At 38.0% G+C, this 21,778-nt stretch overlaps 1 protein-coding gene across 3 annotated transcripts in view; it reads left to right on the forward strand.

Annotated features, from left to right (window-relative positions):
* The window catches only part of ITGA4 (integrin subunit alpha 4), an 81,732-nt gene that overhangs the window by 26,519 nt on the left and 33,435 nt on the right, over window positions 1–21,778 (forward strand). For 2 of the 3 annotated variants that reach the window (XM_004577299.4, XM_058664692.1), the window contains 6 exons: window positions 1,190–1,301; window positions 12,477–12,571; window positions 13,746–13,836; window positions 14,677–14,722; window positions 15,096–15,250; window positions 20,141–20,295. In XM_004577299.4, coding sequence (XP_004577356.4) covers window positions 1,190–1,301; window positions 12,477–12,571; window positions 13,746–13,836; window positions 14,677–14,722; window positions 15,096–15,250; window positions 20,141–20,295 — 654 coding nt within the window. Of the gene's footprint in view, window positions 1–1,189; window positions 1,302–12,476; window positions 12,572–13,745; window positions 13,837–14,676; window positions 14,723–15,095; window positions 15,251–20,140; window positions 20,296–21,778 lie in introns of those variants that run through there. The other variant, XR_009245471.1, reaches the window with a different exon arrangement.

Genomic DNA, 21,778 nt, shown 5'->3' on the forward strand with positions numbered 1-21,778 from the left:
CATCATTTCAAAGTACTTGGTTCCCACCTCCCCACCTCCCCCCAGTGGGCGAAGTGAGATTTAATTAAGAGAGAGAGATCATCTGCCATTTTGACAGGAAGGGTCTCCGAGACAATGGTGGTGTCTTTTGTGTACCATCTCAGGGAGGGGGACAAAGGAATGAAAGGGTGGAGAGAGGAACTCGTTTACAATGAGCAGTAATCCTATCTAGTTTCTTGTCCGAAGGGTTTGACTTGGTTTGAGTGCTAGCTACTGCACTTCTGATCCAATTTTCTGTTAATACACCTAGGAAGGCAACAGTTGACCATTCAAGTACTTGAGTTCCTGCCACCCACAAGGGAGACCTGGATGAAATTCCAGACTTCTGGCTTTAGTCTGGCCAGGCCAGGTTGTGTGATCCATTTGGTAGAGTGAGCCAGTGGATAGAAAACACCCATCTACCTATTCCTTTCTTTCCTTCTTTCCCTCCTTCCTCTCTTTTTTTCTGTCTCTTCTCTCCCGTTGTTGCTTCATTCCCTCCTTTTCCCTCCTTTCTGCCCTTTCCTTGTCATTTTCCGTTTCAAATAAATCTCTTCTTGTAAGTTCATGGAAATTGAAATGAAGATATAGGCTTATTTTGGTATTAAAGATCTTGAAATCTACGCAATTTTGTCATGATACCTATTTTCTAGGAATTTTTGAAGACCCCTTAAATGCATGCATTTTATAGATTTTTTATATGAAAAAAATCTTTTGACCTCATTTTCATAAACTTTTTGAAGTACCCCCATCCTATTAAGACTTGTTTGCACTAAGCCCTGCCCCATTACAGTGGACTTGTTAAGCAAAGTGTGTTTTATACACACTACGTTGTCCCCTCTCCCTGTTGACTCTGCCCATTGCCTTGTCTTTAAGAGCTTGATAAATATTTGCTAAATTGAATTATCAAAATGATTTATCGAATTTTCAAGGCTAAGGATCATGAGTTGGATCATTTTTATGTCCTCCAAGCTCTAATCATACATGTGTTGACATATTCAATAAATATTTATTGAATTAAACTGGGATGTGTGTGCTAATGCTCAGTCTGTGGTTTGTCCAGCTTGTTTGACTCAATAGAAGAAAATCTATATCCAATTACAGTAGCAAACTATGTGTAAAGTTGTCTGGGTGTGTTATAATGACACCTTTCCTCTCCCTTTCTATCTAGGGAGCAGTAATGAATGAAATGGCAACAGAGCTCATTGGAAGTGACAAATATGCTGCAAGATTTGGAGAGTCCATAGTTAATCTTGGTGACATTGACAATGATGGCTTTGAAGGTAACTAAAATGACATAATTCAGTACTTGAGTTAATGCTTTTAAAGTGGCTCATGGAAGAAAATATGGTGGAAGTTTTATGTTTGTGTATAGAAAATAGAACCAAAAGGGCAATTTTTTTTTCTTTTTATAGTTTTGCACTTGACTTTTGCTATTGATCATTAGTTTTGTTATTAGAGGATGATGTTGAAAATACTTGATTTTGTTGATGCTCTCATCACAGATTGTACATTATATCTTTTGAATGTGCTTCTAGAAAAAAAAAAAAACACTACTGTGACACACGCCCAACCATTTCTATATTTCAGGAAGGATCTGATTTTAGAAACAATAAAATGTCAGAGATGGGATGTGTGTGCCCTGAATATTTTAGGCTGGGATATAAGCATGATAGAGAGACTGACCAAACTTAGAGAAGCTGGATATCGACCTGGAGCTGAATTTATTCAAGTCTCCCAGCTATACCAAACATTCCCTGTTCAGTTGTTACAAGTCTGGAGAATTTCAGGGTTTCCTTGAGAAAGAGCACTAAGCAATGGTGATGAGCAACTGGGAGAGCTGAGACAGCAACTATTCACCAACTCAGAAAAAATAATTTAAGAATCAAGTACATGATATTGTCCAAACAATATTTATTACCTTGGATTATAATTCCTGCTGTTGACGTATTTGTCTCTACCAGCATTCACTCTTAAGATTTGCCAGTACTTAAAATTTTTAGTGATGAGTGAGGACAGAATTGTTAAAATGCAGTATGAAAGGATGAACGAGTTTGAGAGTAGAGTATAAATCCTCCTAGAATTTTGGCTAATTAGGTACTTTGAAGATTCAGAATGCTGTCATCATATGGATATTGGCAACTAGCACACACTAGTATTAGGCTAAAATTTACTTGGTTAGTAAAAATAAATGATGGGTGAAAGTGGGCAGTGTAATGTATGGGTGAAGCCACACTTGGGACACCTGCATCCCATTATCTGAAAGAAATGGACACAGTCCTGTCTTTGCTTCTAATCCAGCTTCCTGCTAATACACACACTGGGAAGCATCATATGATTACTCAAGTACTTGAGTCCCCACCACCCAGGGAAGGGCCTCGGATATGTAATCCGAGGCCCTTCTGGCTTCAACCTGGCACAGCTATGGCTGATGTGGATATTTGGAGAACTGAACCAGTGGATGAAAATCCTCTGTCTCCATCTTTCTTAGTCTTTTGCTGTGCCTTTCAAATAATTTAAATACAGCTGAAGTGCCAGAGTGCTTTCTTACTTGTTTCATCTTTTATACAGAAATATTCAAATCTACTTTAAATATATAAAGTACATTGTTATTGAAAAAGTAAGTTACTGAATCGGTGCTTGCAATGAGCCTCTTAATGTCTGACAGCAGAGGGGTCAGTGTTGTAGTGCAGCTGGATAGGCCTCTGTTCCTATGTCAGCATCCCATATGAGAGTGCCAGCTTGACTCCTGGCTGCTCTGCTTCTGATGCTTAATGTGCCTGGGACTTGGCCATTCATGTGGAATGCCAAAATGGAATTTCTCACTCCTGATAATGGCCTGAGCCAGCACTGGCTCTTGCAGTCTTTGTAGTGGGGAGGGACATTGTGAAATAGCAGATGGAAGATACACCCCACTGCCATCACTCTGCTGCTCAAACAAAATTTTTTAGAAGTCTAAAATAGAGTAATTTGGTATACAAATAGTATAATTTCTGAATTTTTTCAGAAATGAAAATGAAAGGTTATGTAAAATGAAAGGTTATTGTTGTAGCGTGGTGGGTTAAGACAGTGTCAGCTATATGCTCTGTGCCAACATGCTTACCCCCTGTAGTATATGTTAAAATCGGGTATTGTAATACTTCCTGCTTTGTTCTATTTGTAAAAAATTGCCATGGCTACATGGTGACCCTTGTGCTTCCATATAAATTTGAGGACTGTTTCCCTGTTTCCATGAGGAATATGAATGACATTTTCAGATACCGCACATGATATGCAAGTGTATTATGTAGATATTCCTGACAATATTCTAATGGTCACTTGAACACAAGAGGTCTTTTAATTTGTGTTCATTCAATGTCTTTCATCAGTATATTGTAATTTTTGTTTTGGAGGTTTACCCATAATTGGTTCCATTTATATCTGGGTAAAGTTGGTAGCTATTGTGAATGGAATTTCTGTTATGCATTCTTGCCCAGCAAGTTGGTTATTGTCTAAAAATCCTACTAATTTTTATAAGTTGAATTTATTCTGATATTTTACTGATTTCATTATTTGTTCTAAAATATGTTGGCTGAATATTTAAGTTCTTTTATGTGTAAAATCATATTGTCTTTTTTGGTAATAAAATCAGTTATGTGGTCCTTGTACAATGAGTTTGGAAGGGATTCCTCCCTTTCAACTTTTTGGCATAATTTGAGAAAATTTGATCTTGTTTCAAAGTTTGGAGTTCAACAATGAGACCATCTGGTCCTGGGCTTCTCTTTGTTGTGAGACGTTATTGATTCAGTCTCATCACATATGATTGGTTTGCTTAGGTTTTCCATGTCTTCATGGTCCAATTTTGGTAAATCATATCTGTCCAGAAAATTGTCCATTTCTTAAATATTTTCCAACTTGTTAGCGTATAGCTGCAGTCTCTCCTCTCTGTGTTCTGTTGTCAATTAGTATAGCTGTAAATATTTACTGACCTTTTCTTTTTCCAAAAGAAAATCTCTTCAAGTGATCTTTTGTATTACTTCCTTTGTGCACATGTCATTTGTTTCTACATTGATCTTTGCTTTTTTCCCTACAAATATGGATTTGCTTTGGGTTTATTATTGATATTCTAGATCTGAAATGTATCTTAAGCATACTGATTTCAAATCTTTCTTTATTGTTGGATATGTGCTTGTTTTCCTAAATTTCCAATTTAGTATTAATTACTGTACCTCATACTTTTTCATGTTTCCATTTTCAAATTTCCCCTTTTGATTTCTTCAGAATTATTTCAGTCTGAAGCATGTTGTTTCGTCTCCATATGGTTTCAGAATTCCTAAACTTTTTGTTGATGGTAATCCTAGTTTTATTGTATTGTGATCAGAAAAGATAACTGGTATGATTCACGTTTTGAATTTGGGATTAGTTTTGTGGCATCCTGCATAGGCTATGCTAATGTTCCTCGGATTGATGAAAAGATTGTGCATACTGTAACTGTTAGGTGAAATACACTTTAATCATCTCTCAGACCCATTGTAGCCCAGTTAGTCCATAGCATAGTTTGATGCTTTGTTGATTTTTAATTGGGTAATCTGTCCAGATAAAAGTTGTGTACTAAAGTCCCTCATCATTACTGTATCGTAAGTCACTTAATTTAGAGGTATTAATGTTGTTCTATAAATTTTGGCATTAAATTTGGCATAAAGTTTGTCATTAAGTGCATATATATTTACAATTGGTATCTTATTAGAAGTGAACTTCATTTTTTTTCCCCTATCTAGCTACTGCTTGATTTTTGTTTCCATTTGCCTTGAATATTTTATTTTAACTTGTTGCTATTGATCTTTGTGAATCTTCACTGGTAGTTTCTGGTAGTTTCAAAGCTGGTAGGCAGAGTATGGTTAGATCAAGTTTTTATAGATGCATTCAGTCATCCTGTATCTTTTCATTGGGGAAATCAGCTATTTATATTCAAGGTTAGTGTAAGTTTAGTCCAGTCATTACAATATTTTTCTCCTGTTTCTTTTCAGAACCATTTATTCTTCCTCTCTTGTTCTTTCTTATTTGGTGATTGGCTGTATTGATGAAGTTTGAACCTTTCTAATTTATCTTTTATGTAGCTGCTGTTCTGCGGGTTTTCTACTTTGATGTGTTTTCATGACGTAGTTTGTTTTGTTTTTGGATATTTAAGAGTATCTTAAGTATCCTTTGTAGACTGGTCTAATAGTAGTAATTTCCCTTTTTGTCTTTTAAAGTGTTTACTGCTCCTTCGTTGGGTACAGTCTTCTCAGTTGGAAATTTGCCTTTCAAAAAAACATATCATTTTGTTTCACCCTGGTCAATGAGGTTTCGGTTGAAATAGGTGGTTAGTCTAGTGGAGGTTCCTTTTTCATGACTTGGCACATTTATCATGGAATTTTTAGAAATCTGGATTATACTTTTGAGAGTTTTAACTACAATGTGTTTTGGTGAGCAAATCTTGTCTAATTGTGGTCACATAGGACTACTATTTTTTTTTTTTTACCCAGAAATCCAGATTTTTCTCAGAATTGATGAGACCGTAGAATGCTGTTCCACTTCATAGATATTATATGATGTTAGCTTTTTATTCCCTCTTTGGAGGTTTCAAAAATTTGACTATTCATATTCTCTTGTCCCAAAGTTATGGGGACTGTCCATTATTTTTTACTTTGTTTTGTCATATTTTGTTTAGCATATTCCATGAGATTTGTCTTCAAGTTCATATATTCATTCTTCCACCTTAATTAATCTTTTGTTTAGGCTTTAAATATTTAATTTATTTGACTTACCAACTTTTAGATTCTAAGGTTTCAGGGGTTTTTTTTTCAAATATTTTCCTTAATTTGTTATGTATTTTCCTTATTGCATTAAACTTTATTCTCTTACTGTTCTTTAGAATTTAGTGTTAGGAATTTGACCAATATTTTTTCCTATGGGGTCTGCTGCTAAAGGGTTACTGTGCTCCTATGGGGTCTGCTGCTAAAGGGTTACTGTGCTCCTTTGGAAGTACAGTGTTTCCTTACTTTTAATACTTCTTGTGTCCCTATGCTTATAGTTGTGCATATTATGAATCCGTTTTCTCTAACTTCTTTTCCCTAAAGGTAAGTCTTTGGGTGTCAGTGTGTGAGGTTACTTTGGATTTAGTTCCAGGGACATTGCAGTGTAGCCTCCCCATTCCTCCTCCTGCTATAGCTGATGGGAGTGGCAGTGGAGTCTTAGGACACTTGTTCTCAGTCCTCGTGAGGTTTTGTGGGTCTTGGCAGTGTCCACAGCTGTAGGAATAGACCCAAGGCTGCAGGAGCACTACTGCATGTGCTGGGAGGCTTGCCTGTGTCTACCAGTAGCCTGTGGCAGCAGTCCCAGTATGAACACAGAGTCTCAGTAGCTGGAAGCATTGTCCCATGTTGCTGGGCGTGATGAAAACATGGGCCCCAAGTCTGCTGGGCTTGTGTCTGTCTCCTAGAGTTCTGGGGACATGATTCTCCTGCTGTGCTGAATCACTACCAGTCATCTGTACAAACATTACATAAATTAAGGTGCTGGTGTTGCAGTTGTGCTGCCATGTCTGCTTGAGTTCATGAGGCTATAGTCTTTCCTGATAGTAGGTTCTTAGGTATAAGAACAATGCAAGTGCTCCTGTCCTCTAGGGCAGCACAAATCCTGACAGTGGCTCCTTTCCCCAGATGGCCCACACCACTTCAGCTTGTATGTATACAGGGTGGGGCAGGATATAGGTTCCACGAATTTCTTCTGTAAAGCAAAACTATTGTGAACAAAATTTAAGCAAAAAACTCCAGGGGCCAGTTTCTGGTGCAGCAGCTTAAGCTGTAGCCTGAGATGCTGGCATTGCTTATGAGCTCTGATTCAAGTCCAGCAGCTCCACTTCTGATTTACTTCCTACTAATATGTCTGGAAAGGCAACAGAGGATGGCTCAAGTGCTTGGGCCTCTACTGTCCATCTTGGAGACTTGAATGGAGTCACGGGTGCTTGGTTTCAGCCTGACCCTGTTCTGCCATTTCTGTCACTTAAGAAGTAAACCAGTTATAATAGAAGATCTTTCTGCCTCTATTCCTCTCTGTTTACTCTGTAACTCTGCCTCTCAAAGAAGTAGAACTAATAGATTGTGGAGGAAAAAAAATTCACATAGTTTTGCTTGCTCATCTCTGGATTCTGTGACAGTGTGCTTTGCTATTTTCTCTGTATTGAAATAGCAATTCTCCCAGTATCACCTAGTCCCTGTTCTTGCCTTGCTGAGTCCCAGTGTTCTTTCTTAGGCCCTCATCTCATAAGGTAGCACTCTACCTCTTAAATTAGTAGAACTAGAAAAAGAAGAAAAGAAAAAAGAAAAAAAAAGGAAAAGAAAATCCCCAAAGCCTCAGATATTTTATTTGTTGTTTTGGTTCTTCTCTGGTAGGATATGAATTCTAGAACCGCTATTTGCTTATGTTAGACTCTTCAATGTGAAAATCTCATCAAAACAATGAAAGTTGTGTGTTGGGTTGCTAAGATGGTATGTATGGGACTCCCATTTAAGTGGCATGGCCAACAGATAAAATTTTGCATTCTATATGTAAAATATATTTGTCAAGACTACTTATTAGTTTATCATCTTAGTTCTACACCACACATTTAAGTACTTTTATGGAACAACCAAATATTCTGTGATTTATTTGTAGGCTGTATGATTATCTTATGTCCACTTGAAATAAATATTGATACATTGTCACATTATTAATTGAGTACTTCTTTGACTCAGAGCGGGAACAGGTGATAAGGGAAAACCTTAGGCACAGCCTCTATTGTCACTGCTTTTACAGAGCTCTGATGGAGAACACAAGCTCTGGAGCCAAACTAACTGGGTTCCATGTTGCACTCCATGCTACCTCTGATCTTGAGCTGATTATAAATAGTTTCATCACCTATAAAGTGAAAATCAAAACGTTTAATTTTTTTGTTGTGAGAGCTGTGTGAGTAAATATATATGTAAAGCCCCTCGCATGGTGTCTGCGTTATAATGTGTTGACTGATGTCCAAAGTATTGTGAATAGATTGATACCTATTACGATTTACACTAGAAGAATGAAATAGAAGATTCTGAGATTCTTCTTCTGCTTGCTTTATTCTACTTTGGAGACTCTCCACTGTACTTTCAATTTGCTCTACTGTGTTCTTAATTTCTGATATATCAGCCTTGATTTGCTTTATTGCTTCCTTAAATTCTTTGAACTCTTGTATGTGCTTCTCATTGTTGATCAGAAGCTTTAAAATGAGTTTTCTGAATTCTGTGTCCCCCACTTTCTCGATGTCTTCCTCAGCTAACTATGAGTTTGGCAAAGGTTTTTGCTCCTTTGCAGGGGGAGTTTTCAGTAATATTCATTGTGCATTTGTCTCTTCTTTTGCTCTTGGTCACTGTACTTCTGGTTAGCAGAGTCTTCTTGGGGCAGGTTTCTAAGCTCTGTCATCCACAGGTCTACAGTTCGATTTTACTTATTGCCGTTGGTACACAACTCTGCTTGCAGGCAATTGTGACACTCCCTCCAGCGAGTTCCAGGTCTGGGTACTTATGTTAGATTTCCACCAAGAACTCCGTAGTCCCAGATCCTGACTCACCAATCTCCACCTCCTGTGATACAGTGCTGAGGCTGCACTGCTGTCTCTGCAACCTCTCTCCCACTTTCGGTTGGAGCAGGTCTCAGGATTAGAAAGACACCAGGTGTCCTATATAGTTAGGTTGTTGGTGACACTGATCTTGCTGGTGGCACTGATCTTGCCGGAACCTGTTGAACGTTAGGTCTGGGTGCCACACGGACCTATTTTGACCTGTACGATGCCACAGTCGGTATCATTTCCTGTGGGACCAGTGCAAACCACGGAACTCAGTGAGTTCTCACGAGCTCAGCACAAGCACGGTTCACTGTTGCTCCCTGCAGTCCTAAAGTTATTGCCACAGTGTACAAAATGGTGCCTGACATACCACTACTAGAGTTCTTGATCTGCTGGCCATCAGGTCTGAGGGCTACCCAGACCTGTCTTCTGCCGTTCACTGAGTCAGAAGTGAGTCTCAGAATTGGAAGATATTTCCTTTCATCAGGGAGAAGCAAACAAAAAGCTGGAAGCAGAGCTGGATCAGGCCAAAAAAAGTATTCAAGAATTGAAAGACACTATTAAGAGGCCAAATATAAGAGTTATGGGAGTCCCAGAAGGTGCAGAAAAAGAAACTGGTTTCACAAATATAGTTAATGAAATAATAAAGGAAAATTTCCCTAATCTAGAGAAAGAATTAGGAAACAACATCCAGGAGGGACACAGAACTCCCAACAGGCTTGACCAAAAGAGATCTTCACCAAGACACATGATAATCAAGCTCTCTTCAATCGAAAATAAGAAAAACATCCTTAAATGAGCACGTGAATAAAATCAATTGACATATAAAGGAATGCCTATTAAACTCACAGGGGATCTCTCACAGGAAACTCTATAGGCAAGAAGAGAATGGAGTGACATATTCCAGATTCTAAAAGAAAAAATTTTTGGCCTAAGATTACATATCCAGCAAAGCTTTTTTTTGTCTTTTAAAATGAAATAAAATTCTTCCACAATAAGGAAAAGTTTAAAGAATTTGCCTCTTCCAAACCTGTCCTACAAATGGTACTTCAAGATGTTCTCTTAACAGGGAAGAGAAAGCACCAAACAAATGGGAAAAACATCCCAGTGAAATGACAACAGAAGACTAAACCAATGAACAACCCATTCCTAAAATGACAGGACCAAAGTACCATCCATACATATTAATCCTGAATGTAAATGGCTTAAGCTCAATCAAACATCATAGACTAGTAGACTGGATTAAAAAACAAAACTCATCTATTTGTCTAGAAGAGACACATTTCACCAACAAAAATCAGTGGAAACTATATTGCATGGGTTTGATATTTTCTGTTAGTTTCATCTATTCAAAATACTTTCTTCTGATTAAATTCAGTTACTCATAGATCATAGAGTAGCAGCATTTTCTTGAAGAAGGTTCTTGATTTTCATTTCTTCAGCTACATATTAGTCATTTGGTGGCATGTTTTTTAACTTCTTGGTGGTGTTAATTTCTTTTTTCTTCCTGATGTGGATTTTGTTTTGTGGTTTTTTATTTAAGGGGATGTATAGTAGCTGTGTAATGGAGACTGTCATATCCAGTAACATGTTATTTAACTTCATGGCAATGTAAATTTCTATTTTTCTTTCTATTGTTGATTTTGTATTATGACTTTTCATTTGAGGGGATGTACAGTAGCTGTGAAACGGAAACTAACATTCAGCTGTGAGGATACAATGCAGAATGCATTTCTACTTCCAGACAAATATTGACTTACAATGAAACTGTTTGCTATATCTTGACAATAGGATGCTGGACTCTGCCATTGTCCATTCCCACAATGATGGACATATGACTGTGAAGAACTATATGTTAGTAATCATATAGAGGAACTAGGTGGGGGGGCGGCAATTGAGGCTGGGATAAGGGAAATGCCAGGAACCTATGGAACCATATCATAAAATGATAATAATAATAAAATGTTTAAAAAAATAGAAGATTCAAATGAAAAGTAGCAATGATTGTCAGTAGACCAGTGGCTGTTCTGCATGATGTTGTCTCAACTGAACTGTATAGGCATGAGGAGTGACTTTGTGATTTATACAGATTTTAAATGTGTTTTTCTCATTGTTGTAGCTAAATGGAAGAACTAAGCACACTATTATGTATTTTAGTGTAATCCTGGGAGACAAGAATTTTCATCTCCGTGTAAGATAACCAAGCAGTGATATATCCACATGTGCTCTGCATTGAATCTGATTCTTTGGAATCTCTGCTATATTTCAATTGGAAAAGCCAATCTGTATCATTTAAAGATTGTGACTTAATTTGGGTCACTAGGCAAATATCTGAAACTCTAGGAATGTCTAGTATTTATACTTCATAGCACAGACCTTTAAAATGTATTATCAGGATTCAAGGTATAGAATCCCATTTCCCATGGATTTAGACATGTGGTTGAAACATAAACCTAGTCCTGATTAATGACCTGGCCAGCTGCTCTAGTCTTCACTATAAGACACTCCTTTCTCTCCACCCCTTCCTTTTACTTCTCTTTTCCCACTCACATTTCTACTTCCTGTCACTCTCCCTATATCCCTATGGATAAGTCTGGGTCCATTTCTTCCTCCTCATTCGCCTTTCATGCCATGTGCCATCCTGCCCCTTGCACCACTGTTTTGCATTTTCCCTGTCCTCTGAGACCTTGTGATGTTTTATGATCGTTATATTTACTGTCCATGAGAAACCTTCCCTGATTTCCAGCTCTGCCTCCTTTCCTATGATGCTGTTACTCTACTTGCTACTTGCTGTTTCTCTTCACTAGACTCTGTACACCTTTTTATGTTACTAATGTTGTGAATCCCTCAAAGATGGATTAAATACTTATCATGAATACGTGAGTGGTATATTTATATAGAAAGGTTTAAAATAGCTTGCATAACTCAAGTAAACCATCTTAGCATATTCAAACAAAATATGTACAGACATTATACTATTTTTACATGAAAACAAAATAATTTGTATTTTAAAATCATATAGTATTTAGCATTGTCAAATATTGTAGATGTTTTTATTCCCATAGAAACAACCATAAAAATTACTAGATTGTTAGAAAGGTTTTTTTTAATAGAAGATATTTTAAAGTGTCATGGAAACAAACCACTTTAGGTTTGACTAAAATGAATAAAACCACATAAATGTATATATGATTATACCCAAATTCATAGACAAAATATTTATTTTTCATCAAACTTTGTTCAAGTGTTTTTCCCATTTGATATCTTAATCTGAGGCAACTCTCAAAGTCATGAAAGTGATACAATTATTATTTTAAAGGACAACTTCAGTTTCTGAAATGGTGTGTGAGTGGATATTCCTAACAGGTCCTTAATCATTTTCAGACATCAGAATTATGTTTTGAAAATAAAGCCTAGAAACACAAAGATTTTTATAAATATAATATTCACAGGCTACAATAATTTTTTACATGCCAATCGGTCCTCTAAGCACTCTATGTAAGTTATAATTTTTATGTAAGGGCAGGTTTTGTCGTAAGCCCATACTACCAGGGGAGAACAGACTTGGATTATGAACCAGGTATAGTGCCATAACTGGTGCCAGGCTCCAGCTCTCTGTGGGCTAATTCCCTAGACGGTTGTCTTAGGATGTCTCTCATGCCCATTCACTCTGCTTTGCTCCATGAGCAAAATGCTCTGCAATTCTGTATAAATTTTGGTCTGAGTGCTGTGTGTTTCTACTATTAGATGGAGCTTTGTGCTATTTCATATGAATTAAGGATCTTGAAGGTTAGTTTTCCAGAAAGCATTTGTATCAAAACTTTATTACTTTCCCACTATTCAATTTTGGGGATAGATGTTGCTATTGGAGCCCCACAAGAAGATGAATTGCGAGGTACAATCTACATTTACAATGGCCGAGTAGATGGAATCTCACCAACCTTCTCACAGGTAAGATGCTGTTCGACTTTGAAATGTAGTACTGGTAATACTTACAAATAAGTTTTGAAACTCACAGTATTTGTGCAGACTTTTTTCCTTGACCATCTTTTTTGTAAAGATTTTACTTTTAGTTGGGAAATGTGAAGAGTCTGTGAGACTGCTGTAAATGTTAATAACTCTTCAAAACATTTTTTTTCATAAATTAGTTGGACTTCACTTCCACTCTAGCTTGTCTTTAGCCTATGTAATATTTCCTTCTGTATTTCATCAAATCTGTTCTGAGGTAATAGCCAGTACAATCCAAACAAACCCATTTGGATTTGATTAACTGTGTCTTGCCCTGTGGCCGAAGCCCCATATTTCATACAGATTGCACAGGGAGATCAAACACTTGGAGTAATCTGTGTCTCTTTCAGTAAGATGATAGCAATTTAGTAAAGTTTCATGATCTAACTCTGCCTTCACTTTCATATTTTGAAAAAAATTCAAGCATTTCAGTATATATAAAAAAGGCTACATGCAGAGAGGAAAAGATTTTTAAAATGTTTTTATGGAAACATTATTAGTTTTGGTCAGGAAAGAACGTACAAGTAATTCTATATATTTGACGTTAAAGATATGTGCTTATCTAGTAAAAAAAACTGATTATTTTTAGCATGGATAGTAGCCTGGTATTTGTAAATCAGTTTCTGGACATGAAATTAAAAACATGGAGTTGGATACATTTATCTGACTATGGTTGTTCTTGTTAAATGCCAGGAACCAATCTGGCCGAATAAGTTGGCTTTCAAAATCAGAAGCCTAAATAGTAGTCTTTGCTAAGTGAATCTAGGCATGTTGTTTTCTAAATTATTTGTTGTTCATGTTGGTTGAAGAAGGTTTTTTTCAGAGCCTGAAAAAAGATTTGGAAAGGAGTAAGGATGGCTAGAAAAATCTGTACTACATGTTGCTTCCTTGGTTCACAAAGTAAAGGCATATTTTATTTTTCAGTCACAGGAAAGATCTCAATTCTCCATTTAAAGCTGGATAAGGCTCTCTCTCTCAGAGAGGTTGAGCTGAACTGCATGCTGATGGTTGATGAGCCAGTCATGCATGTGAAGGTGCATTACATAGTTCAATCATTGCTTCTCTGGGATGTAAGGTGTTCAAATACTTTGTCCCACTCAGCTTCCCTGTTTTTCAGAGAATTGAAGGACTTCAAATCAGCAGATCATTAAGTATGTTTGGACAATCTATATCAGGTCAGATTGATGCAGATAACAATGGATATGTGGGTGAGTATGAAGTTCACATATTTTGCAAATTGAAATCAGCTTTATTTTGGATACTGTTTGTTGTGAAGTATGGTGTGAAAGGCTTCAAAATTGGTGTGACAGATTTTAATTTACTCGTGATTTTTTCTTTCAATTTTTAAGTTCATTTGTTTGAAAAGCAGAAGAGAGAGGGAGGGAGAGACAGAGTCAGAGAAATCCTCTCTGTGTTGGTTCACTTTTCTAATGACCGGGGCTGGGCCAGCTGAAATGGAACCAGGAAGCAGGAACTCCCATCCAAGTGGGCAGTGTCAGCCCAAGCATTTTGGCCGTTCTCTATTTGGAGAGAATTGAAGAACAGCTGGGACATGCCACACTCAGATGTAGGATGCTAGGGACAAGAACAATGAGTTAACCCACTGCCACAATGTGGGCCTTCTTTTCCTTCATTTTTAAAGCTGTTTTCATTTCGAAAATGAGTCAGAAATGACCAATTAATTCCTTGTGTTTGCACTGCTAGTTACTTATTTTTTTGTCATAATAAAAAGCTGCTTCTCTCCATTGACAAGACATTTCTTGATGAATGTTTCTAGTCCAAAAAATGAGTTTTAATTTAGTAAGTTTATAGTATGCATTTTTATCATAAAGTTTCTTTATCAGAAAATTCAATGAGTGATAGTGTAAATGAATACATTCATGCAAATATAGAATGATTCCTAACATGTTAGACTATCTTTCTAATTAATTATCTGTAACTAGTATTTTGATACAAAGGTGATATGTAGTGAAGAATTTATAGCTGAAAAGTAATTCTCTTTAACTAATGATGATCATTAATCTGTGTTGTGGTTTCTTATCCTCCAGATGTGGCAGTTGGTGCTTTTCGCTCTAATTCTGCTGTGTTGCTAAGGTAAGGCTGAACAGTTTCACTGCTTAGTGACAACTGGGCTTAATTATAAATGATGGGAGGCAGATTTTAAAATCAGCAATGATAGTGGCCTAAATGGTGTTTTGGTATTGTGATAATTCATTATTGAAATTTAATTTTTTTCTTCACGTTACACAGACATAATTATACAAATTAGAGAACATCAATATTTTAGACATGTAAAGAAATTTCGTTTGATCTATGCACAGAAATTTAATTAGACATGGATGCATAGTATCAAGCTTTTAATAACAGATTCATAAAATTACTTGGTCAATGGGAATTGACAATTACAACTGTCTCCTTAAAGGAAAATAATGCTGCAATTGATATTGCCAACCTTTTTTTCCCTTAGGACAAGACCTGTAGTGATTGTTGAGGCTTCCTTAGACCACCCTGAGGCAATAAATAGAACAAACTTTGACTGCACTGAGAACGGAGTGTCTTCAGTGTGCATGGATCTAACACTTTGTTTCTCGTATAAAGGCAAAGAGGTTCCAGGCTATATTGGTAAGTTGCCCCATAGAGTGAGTTTCTGATAGAGCATAGGGACAGTTCACCAGCCCCCAAGACAGCCTCTTGAATCCTCCTTGTGTTTTCACCATGAAGATCTTCTTTAGGGGCTGGTAAGAGCAGCAACTTGATACTTGTCATTCTGCCACTCCTTCTGGATCTTTCTGTTTTTGCAAGTGATTGGGACACATCAGGACACTGTAATTGCTTAAAGATTATGGCAAGAAGCAAAACTGGAGGATCATTTGCTATGTTAGTTTAAGAAGAAACAGTGGAGCTTCCTCTAAATTATTTTCATATAGAAAGTACATGTAGACACTTCCTCTATTTCACTGAGGTCTTGAACATCTGGAGGTAGTGTAAGTTAAGAGGAAGGCCTAAGAGGAAGAAGATTCTTTCCACAATATTCTATTCTATTTGAATAATGAAAGGAGTTTATCTGATTCTGATGTCTATAAATAATATACAAGTCTTGATTTCCTGCAAATTTCACTTCCTCAAGATATATTCATTTCCCAACTAATTAAAAACACTCACAGACCCAATTCAACCTCACATTAAACATATTTACCATGATCAACTTGGATTTTTCCCAGGATGTAAAGATGGTTCGACACAGGCTGATTTGTTTTGTAAGTGTAACATGCCACCTCAAATACAGTGAAAGCTTAAAATCACAGGATGATCTCAATAAATCAGAAAAACCATATAATAAAATTTGCCCTCCCATTATGATATAAATTCTGAACAGATCAGATGTTGAAGGAATGTATCTCAACTTAATTTTAAAACTGTTTTAAAAAAAGCTAACATTGCACCAAAATGGGAAAAGCTGAAGTTTTTCTCAGAGCAAAATAAAGATGCCAACTTTTGCCACTTTTAGTCTACATAGTACTGGAAATCCTTCCCAGGACAATCAGGCAAGGCATAATGAAATACCTCAAAATAACAAAAAGTAAAATTAAAATTTCAGTTTTCAAATAATATCTCCCCACATATAGGAAACCCAAAATAGCCAGTAAAGAACTATTGGATTAAGAAATAAACTCAGCAAAGTTTCTGAATATGAAGCCAACATATAAAATCAGTAGCAATGACATGGCTCATCTGAAATTGTTCACTAATTTCAAATCACATAAGTGATTTGTGCATATTTTTTGTTGCAGTAGAATAAAGTGTGTGCCACAGAGTTGAGGCACTATTACTGTAACTAGTGAAGCTAATTCATGCAGGAGGGTAGAATATCTGGATTTATCATTTGGACATTAATTATTCACAAAGGTCATAAGCCCTGCAAGACCTATCATGTTAATTATGCCCATTGCACTACAGGCTGCTGTCACCCATACATCATAAAGGGAATCAAACTAGGGATATGTCAAATAGGTCTCAGGCTGTATTAACTTACAGTGAAACAGAGGAAAAATTCTGGCCAGAGCTATAGTGAGTGATAAGAGTGTGGGAGAAGCATTCATTGAGTTATTGGTTTAAAAAGCAATAGATTACAAGCATGCTCCCCAAGTTGGATTATCCTTTAACAACCTGATGGCTTGTCTGAAAGATGGTGTTGAATAAATAAGGCTTGTTTTCCTTTCAGTAAAGCAGATGTTTAATACCAAATGCATTGTGATCAGAATTTTTTAAATAATTGAAATCCATGAAATCCAAAAGTAATCATAGCATTTTTATTGAAGTTTACTGTATAATTTTCAATGTAATTCCTTCAGAGAAAGCATTCACACAATAAGCATGTTCAAATGCAAGGGCAGTTTGTCTGCTAGTGATTTTTTTAAAAGTTTATTTTTATTGGAAAGGCAGATTTACAGAAAGAGCTTTAATCAGCTGGTTTACTCTCTGAATGGCCACAGCAACAGGAGCTGAGCAGATCTGAAGCCAGGAGCTTTCTCCAGGTCTCCCATGCAGGGTCACAAGGACTTGAGCCATCCTCTCTTGCCTTACCAGGTCATACACAGGAAGCTAGATGGGAAGTAGAACAGCTAGGACTTGAATCAGCACTCCTATGGGATGTTAGTGCTGCATTAGCTGATTCTACCACTGTGCTTGCCCAAGGAACTACATACATTCTTAAAATATCACTTACGAGGTAGTGCTCCATAAAATGAGCAACATCTCAGCAGATGACTAGATTAACTTGCTTTGAAGATCATTTGGTTCTCACTGTCTTGGCAAGATCTGATGGCACTTTTTGGTTGCTTTAAACATTACACTTTTTTATTGATTTGAAGATTTTTCTCTAACAGGTAACTTCTAGTATGCCACACATGAAATAAACTCACTGCAGTTACTGGGATGTCTGTTGAAAGAATGTCTATTTTAAAATTTTTAAACACATTTTAACTCTAGAAAATTATACTAGACACTAACAAAGACATAGAACAACGATAAATGATCAGGGTATGGGAGTGGACAGAAGACATATTGTCATTCATTTTAGAAACAGAGGGCAGAGTACACTCGTCTAGTGGTTTACTTCACTAAGCTCGTTGCAGCCAGGGCTGGGCTATGGCCAAAGCCAGAAGTGAGGGACATGGGCAATTTTTAACTGTACTGTTCCAGAAGAGACAGTTCTGTGCAAACCATACAAACTGTACTTCTGAACCATGAATTCACGTTTACATTGTTGATCAGGATGGGAAGGATTGAGGATTAGGGGAAAGTGGGTGAGACCATTATTTTCACACCTTCTTTCTTCTTCCTGTATGTGGAGGAAGGGAGGAAGACAAGGGGAGAAGCTTGACCCAGCCTCCCAACTGCCCCAGTACATGGAGATGGGGAATGGCCACCCAATGTCATCCCAGGGTCACCGATGTGGAGCATGCTCCCAAGGTTCCATTCAAGTCATTTTGATAGTTCTGACATGCTGCTAGTCTTGCCAATAGAAGGATAAGGAAATGCTTCCAAGGTCCATTGGTTGACAGTAGTCCTCTCTAGGGTCTCCATTCACCCAGAAATTCACTGTCAGGCTTTGCTGGGGTAGTTGACCAACTTGTTCTGCCCTCCTTCCTCTGCTATGGTACCAGATGTCCTCTGCAGGTTCCAGTGGACTGCCAAATCCTGCATTCATCTGGAAATGCTGTCTACTGCTCAGTCTAAGCTACCAAAGAGGTTCAGTTCCAATGCCAGTTCACAGGTCCTGCCACTCTCCCCATGGTTGGAGCTCTGAGTCCAGCAGTCCAGCTGGGGAGACCCTCAGAGAAATCTCATCTGAGGTTATCCCAGACCTGACTCTTGAGTGCCAGTATGAGGTCTAGCTCTTTCAGTCACCCACATCAGCCTAGCCACATATTGATAGTTGTTTTTTGCCTCGTTAGATCTATCTCCAGCCCTGACTCATGCAAACCAGTGGGTGCTGCAGCCCAGCCCAACCGGGCCCACCACACACTCAGCTCTTGTATACATGATCAGGTGTTGGAACCCAGTCAGAACAACCCCCAAATATCCCAACTAGGCCAGCCCCATGCCCTGATTCCCATGCCTGCCAGCATGCGTAGTGCACTGGTCTTGTCTGTCCCACATCACATTCAGCTCCAGTACAATCACTGGGCATTGAAGCCTAGTTCAACCCAACTGACTCTTCCCTCCAGCCCACACCATGACTTTATATGACTTTATCTGGGCAAGCTGTCTACTCATTCTAAGTCACCGAAGTGGCCCAGTTCTGACATGTGCACTCCACTATCAGATCAACTTTATATGTCAAAACTTTAAAAGCAAAGATACTACCCCAGCAATAGGCAACTGCCAAAGTTGCCTTGTACCTAGGCAAGTGTTACACTACTGGCAGAAAAGCAGTTAATAGCTGGTGGGCATCCTGGGCCTAGTTAATATCGAATTTGTATTAACTATACCAGTGTGCCAGCATAGCTGGCTATTCATTTTTTTTCAAGATATGTTTGGGAGGTGGGGAATGCTGGGCAGGGACATGCCACCCTGGCCCTTAGGCAAAGGAAATTGGGGGAAAAGGCTACAGATTGCTCAGTGAAAGGGGTTTGGGGACATAATGGAGTAGGAACAGCTGAGTGCATGTTCGACAAAGGAGAAATGACTTCTGGGTTCTTCCATGAACCAGGCCACTGTACTTGCAGGTAACAGGGTGTTAAGACAGATGGTTTAGAGGGGAGAAACCAGGGGACATGTCTGAGTCAGGCCAAGGCATCTTCCCATGTAGGAGACATGGACTAGGCTAAAGAGCAATGCCTACTGCCTGCTGACATACACAGAAGCTGGGACTGGAGGGCATGCACCAGCCAAAAGTGCTTGAAAAGATTTTCTCAGCCCTGAAACAACAAAGCCAGCAGTGTCTCAGAACTATCAACACCTCTCAGGCAACACCCTTGGAACATTCTTCCCCACATTGGGGTCTCTAAGGCTTCATCAAAGGACAGTCCCCTATCCCTGAGTGCCAGATGTAGATTGACAGCAAGAAGTGACCTCCTCTTCCTCCCCCACTGCAGACACAGGAGAAAAAAACTGGAAACATTTTTCCCACCCACCTTTTTCCATACCTGAACCCTCCCCACCCTAATTGGAGACCCACATGGGCATGCAGAGGTTTAACCTACTATGTCATAGTGTCAATCCATTTAGGAGGCTCATTTGCATTTAGGAGGATCAAGCAAACGATGAAATGGTAGTATTGCTAATACAAAACTACAGGGAAGCTTTTACATCCTTTATTTCATATAAAAATAATTTTTGAAGTTAACATCTAATATTTTCCCCTTTCATATTTCAGGTTAATTTTAAAAGGCTGTTTAATAAAAAATGTTTGCTGTTTCAAGTATTCTCTATAACTTTTGTGACTTTAAGATAAAGTACATGTTTAGGTAATTGTTCATGTTGATTTTTTATTTTGCTTTTTTGCAGTTTTGTTTTATAACATGAGCTTGGATGTGAACAGAAAGGCAGAGTCACCATCAAGATTTTATTTTTCTTCCAATGGAACTTCCGATGTGATTACGGGAAGTATCCAAGTTTCAAGCAAAGCTAGCAGCTGTAGGACACATCAAGCATTTATGCGGGTAAGGCACATTTTTTTATTAATAAATATGCAAGCTGCAATTTTGTCAAAATAGTAAAAGTTTGTTGTGTTTCTTTTTCTATAATGTGGTTTTGAGAAGGCTACTGATATGCTGTTTCAAAGTATGAGACAGACCCCAAATGGGTAATTTAAAGTTCACCTTTTTTTTGGCCTCATCTTTATTTCACATGTGTCACCTTTGACTGTTATTACTCTGCAGTTTCCTTTCTGCAGTTGCTCTTCTCCTGTCCCTGATCATCCAGTTGGCCTGGAACTAAACACACGAAGTAGCTCCGGTGAGCTTGGTTCCATCCCATAGTAGTCTTGGGTACTCGGGGGAGCAGGGAAGTTGGTTGGTTTTTTGTGGGATCTAAAGAAGCTGACTCCCGCATGAGTACTCTTGGATGATGTCCTGGTGTGCTTGCCAGCTTTGTCACTGATGCCAGTGGGAAGTTACACAGTTGTAGCATGTGAGGATCATCTGTGGGCCAGCACGACAGCTCTCACGATGGTTTGGGGGAATGTCTTGCCAAAGCACAGACGATTTCATGTTTCCTTTATTAAAACACTGACTCCCAAACGGGTCATCATGCTCCTCACGTTGGTCAAATGTGATCATACGCAGCAGTGCCAGGTCTATTTCATTAGGGGATGGTGTACTTCATCAGAAAAGCTATTGTCACAAAAAAGCTAAACCATCCCCAGGAGCGCTTTCTGGGATTTCCAATAGTAGCCTTAGCTTAGAACTTAATTTTCCCTTAGATACTTATACTAAGCAAATACAAACAAGCATCAAGATTCTAATGCACTATTAGATGCTGACAACAGTAAGCCCTGTGCTAGTCCCTCGTTTCCCTGAACGATTTGTATGGCAAAACTAGAGTAAAGCCATCAGATTGTTCAGAGCCAAAAGATGAGAGAATATTAACGCAGCCATTATGTATAGGCTAGATATTAAAGAAGCTTTTGTTTTCACTCTTCATACATGTGATTTGACTTGATTTTTTTTAATTTTAAAGACAAATATTGAGACCATTTTGAAGGCAATTTAAGGTCAACATTTCATTGTTCAGAGAAATACATTTTGAGTTCAGAAAAATGAGAGCAAATTGATCTGGCTTTTTAGTCCTAGATTTTTGTTGGCGTGGTTCTTTTGACTAATGAATCATCCAAATTGTACATGTTCAGACTCATGTGTAGTAGAAATTGTAATTTTTTAGAGGTTTCTATGTAGTGTCTCTCAGACACTTTTGACATTATCATTATTTTGATGGTAGTAGGGTGCCACTGTGACCATATTATGAATACTTTATTTTATAAAAGGGCTGTTTGTTTGACCCAAAGACCGCACTTAGAGAGGGGAGGGAAATACTGATCCTTCCATCCACTGGCTCACCCTCCAAATGGCCACAGCAGTGAAAGATTCATTGATCAGACGCTGGCACACCGGAGTTTCTTCTGGGTCTCCCATATGGGTGCAGGGT

Source organism: Ochotona princeps, chromosome 5 (assembly GCF_030435755.1).
Source record: "Ochotona princeps isolate mOchPri1 chromosome 5, mOchPri1.hap1, whole genome shotgun sequence".
Classification (NCBI taxonomy): Eukaryota; Metazoa; Chordata; class Mammalia; order Lagomorpha; family Ochotonidae; genus Ochotona; species Ochotona princeps.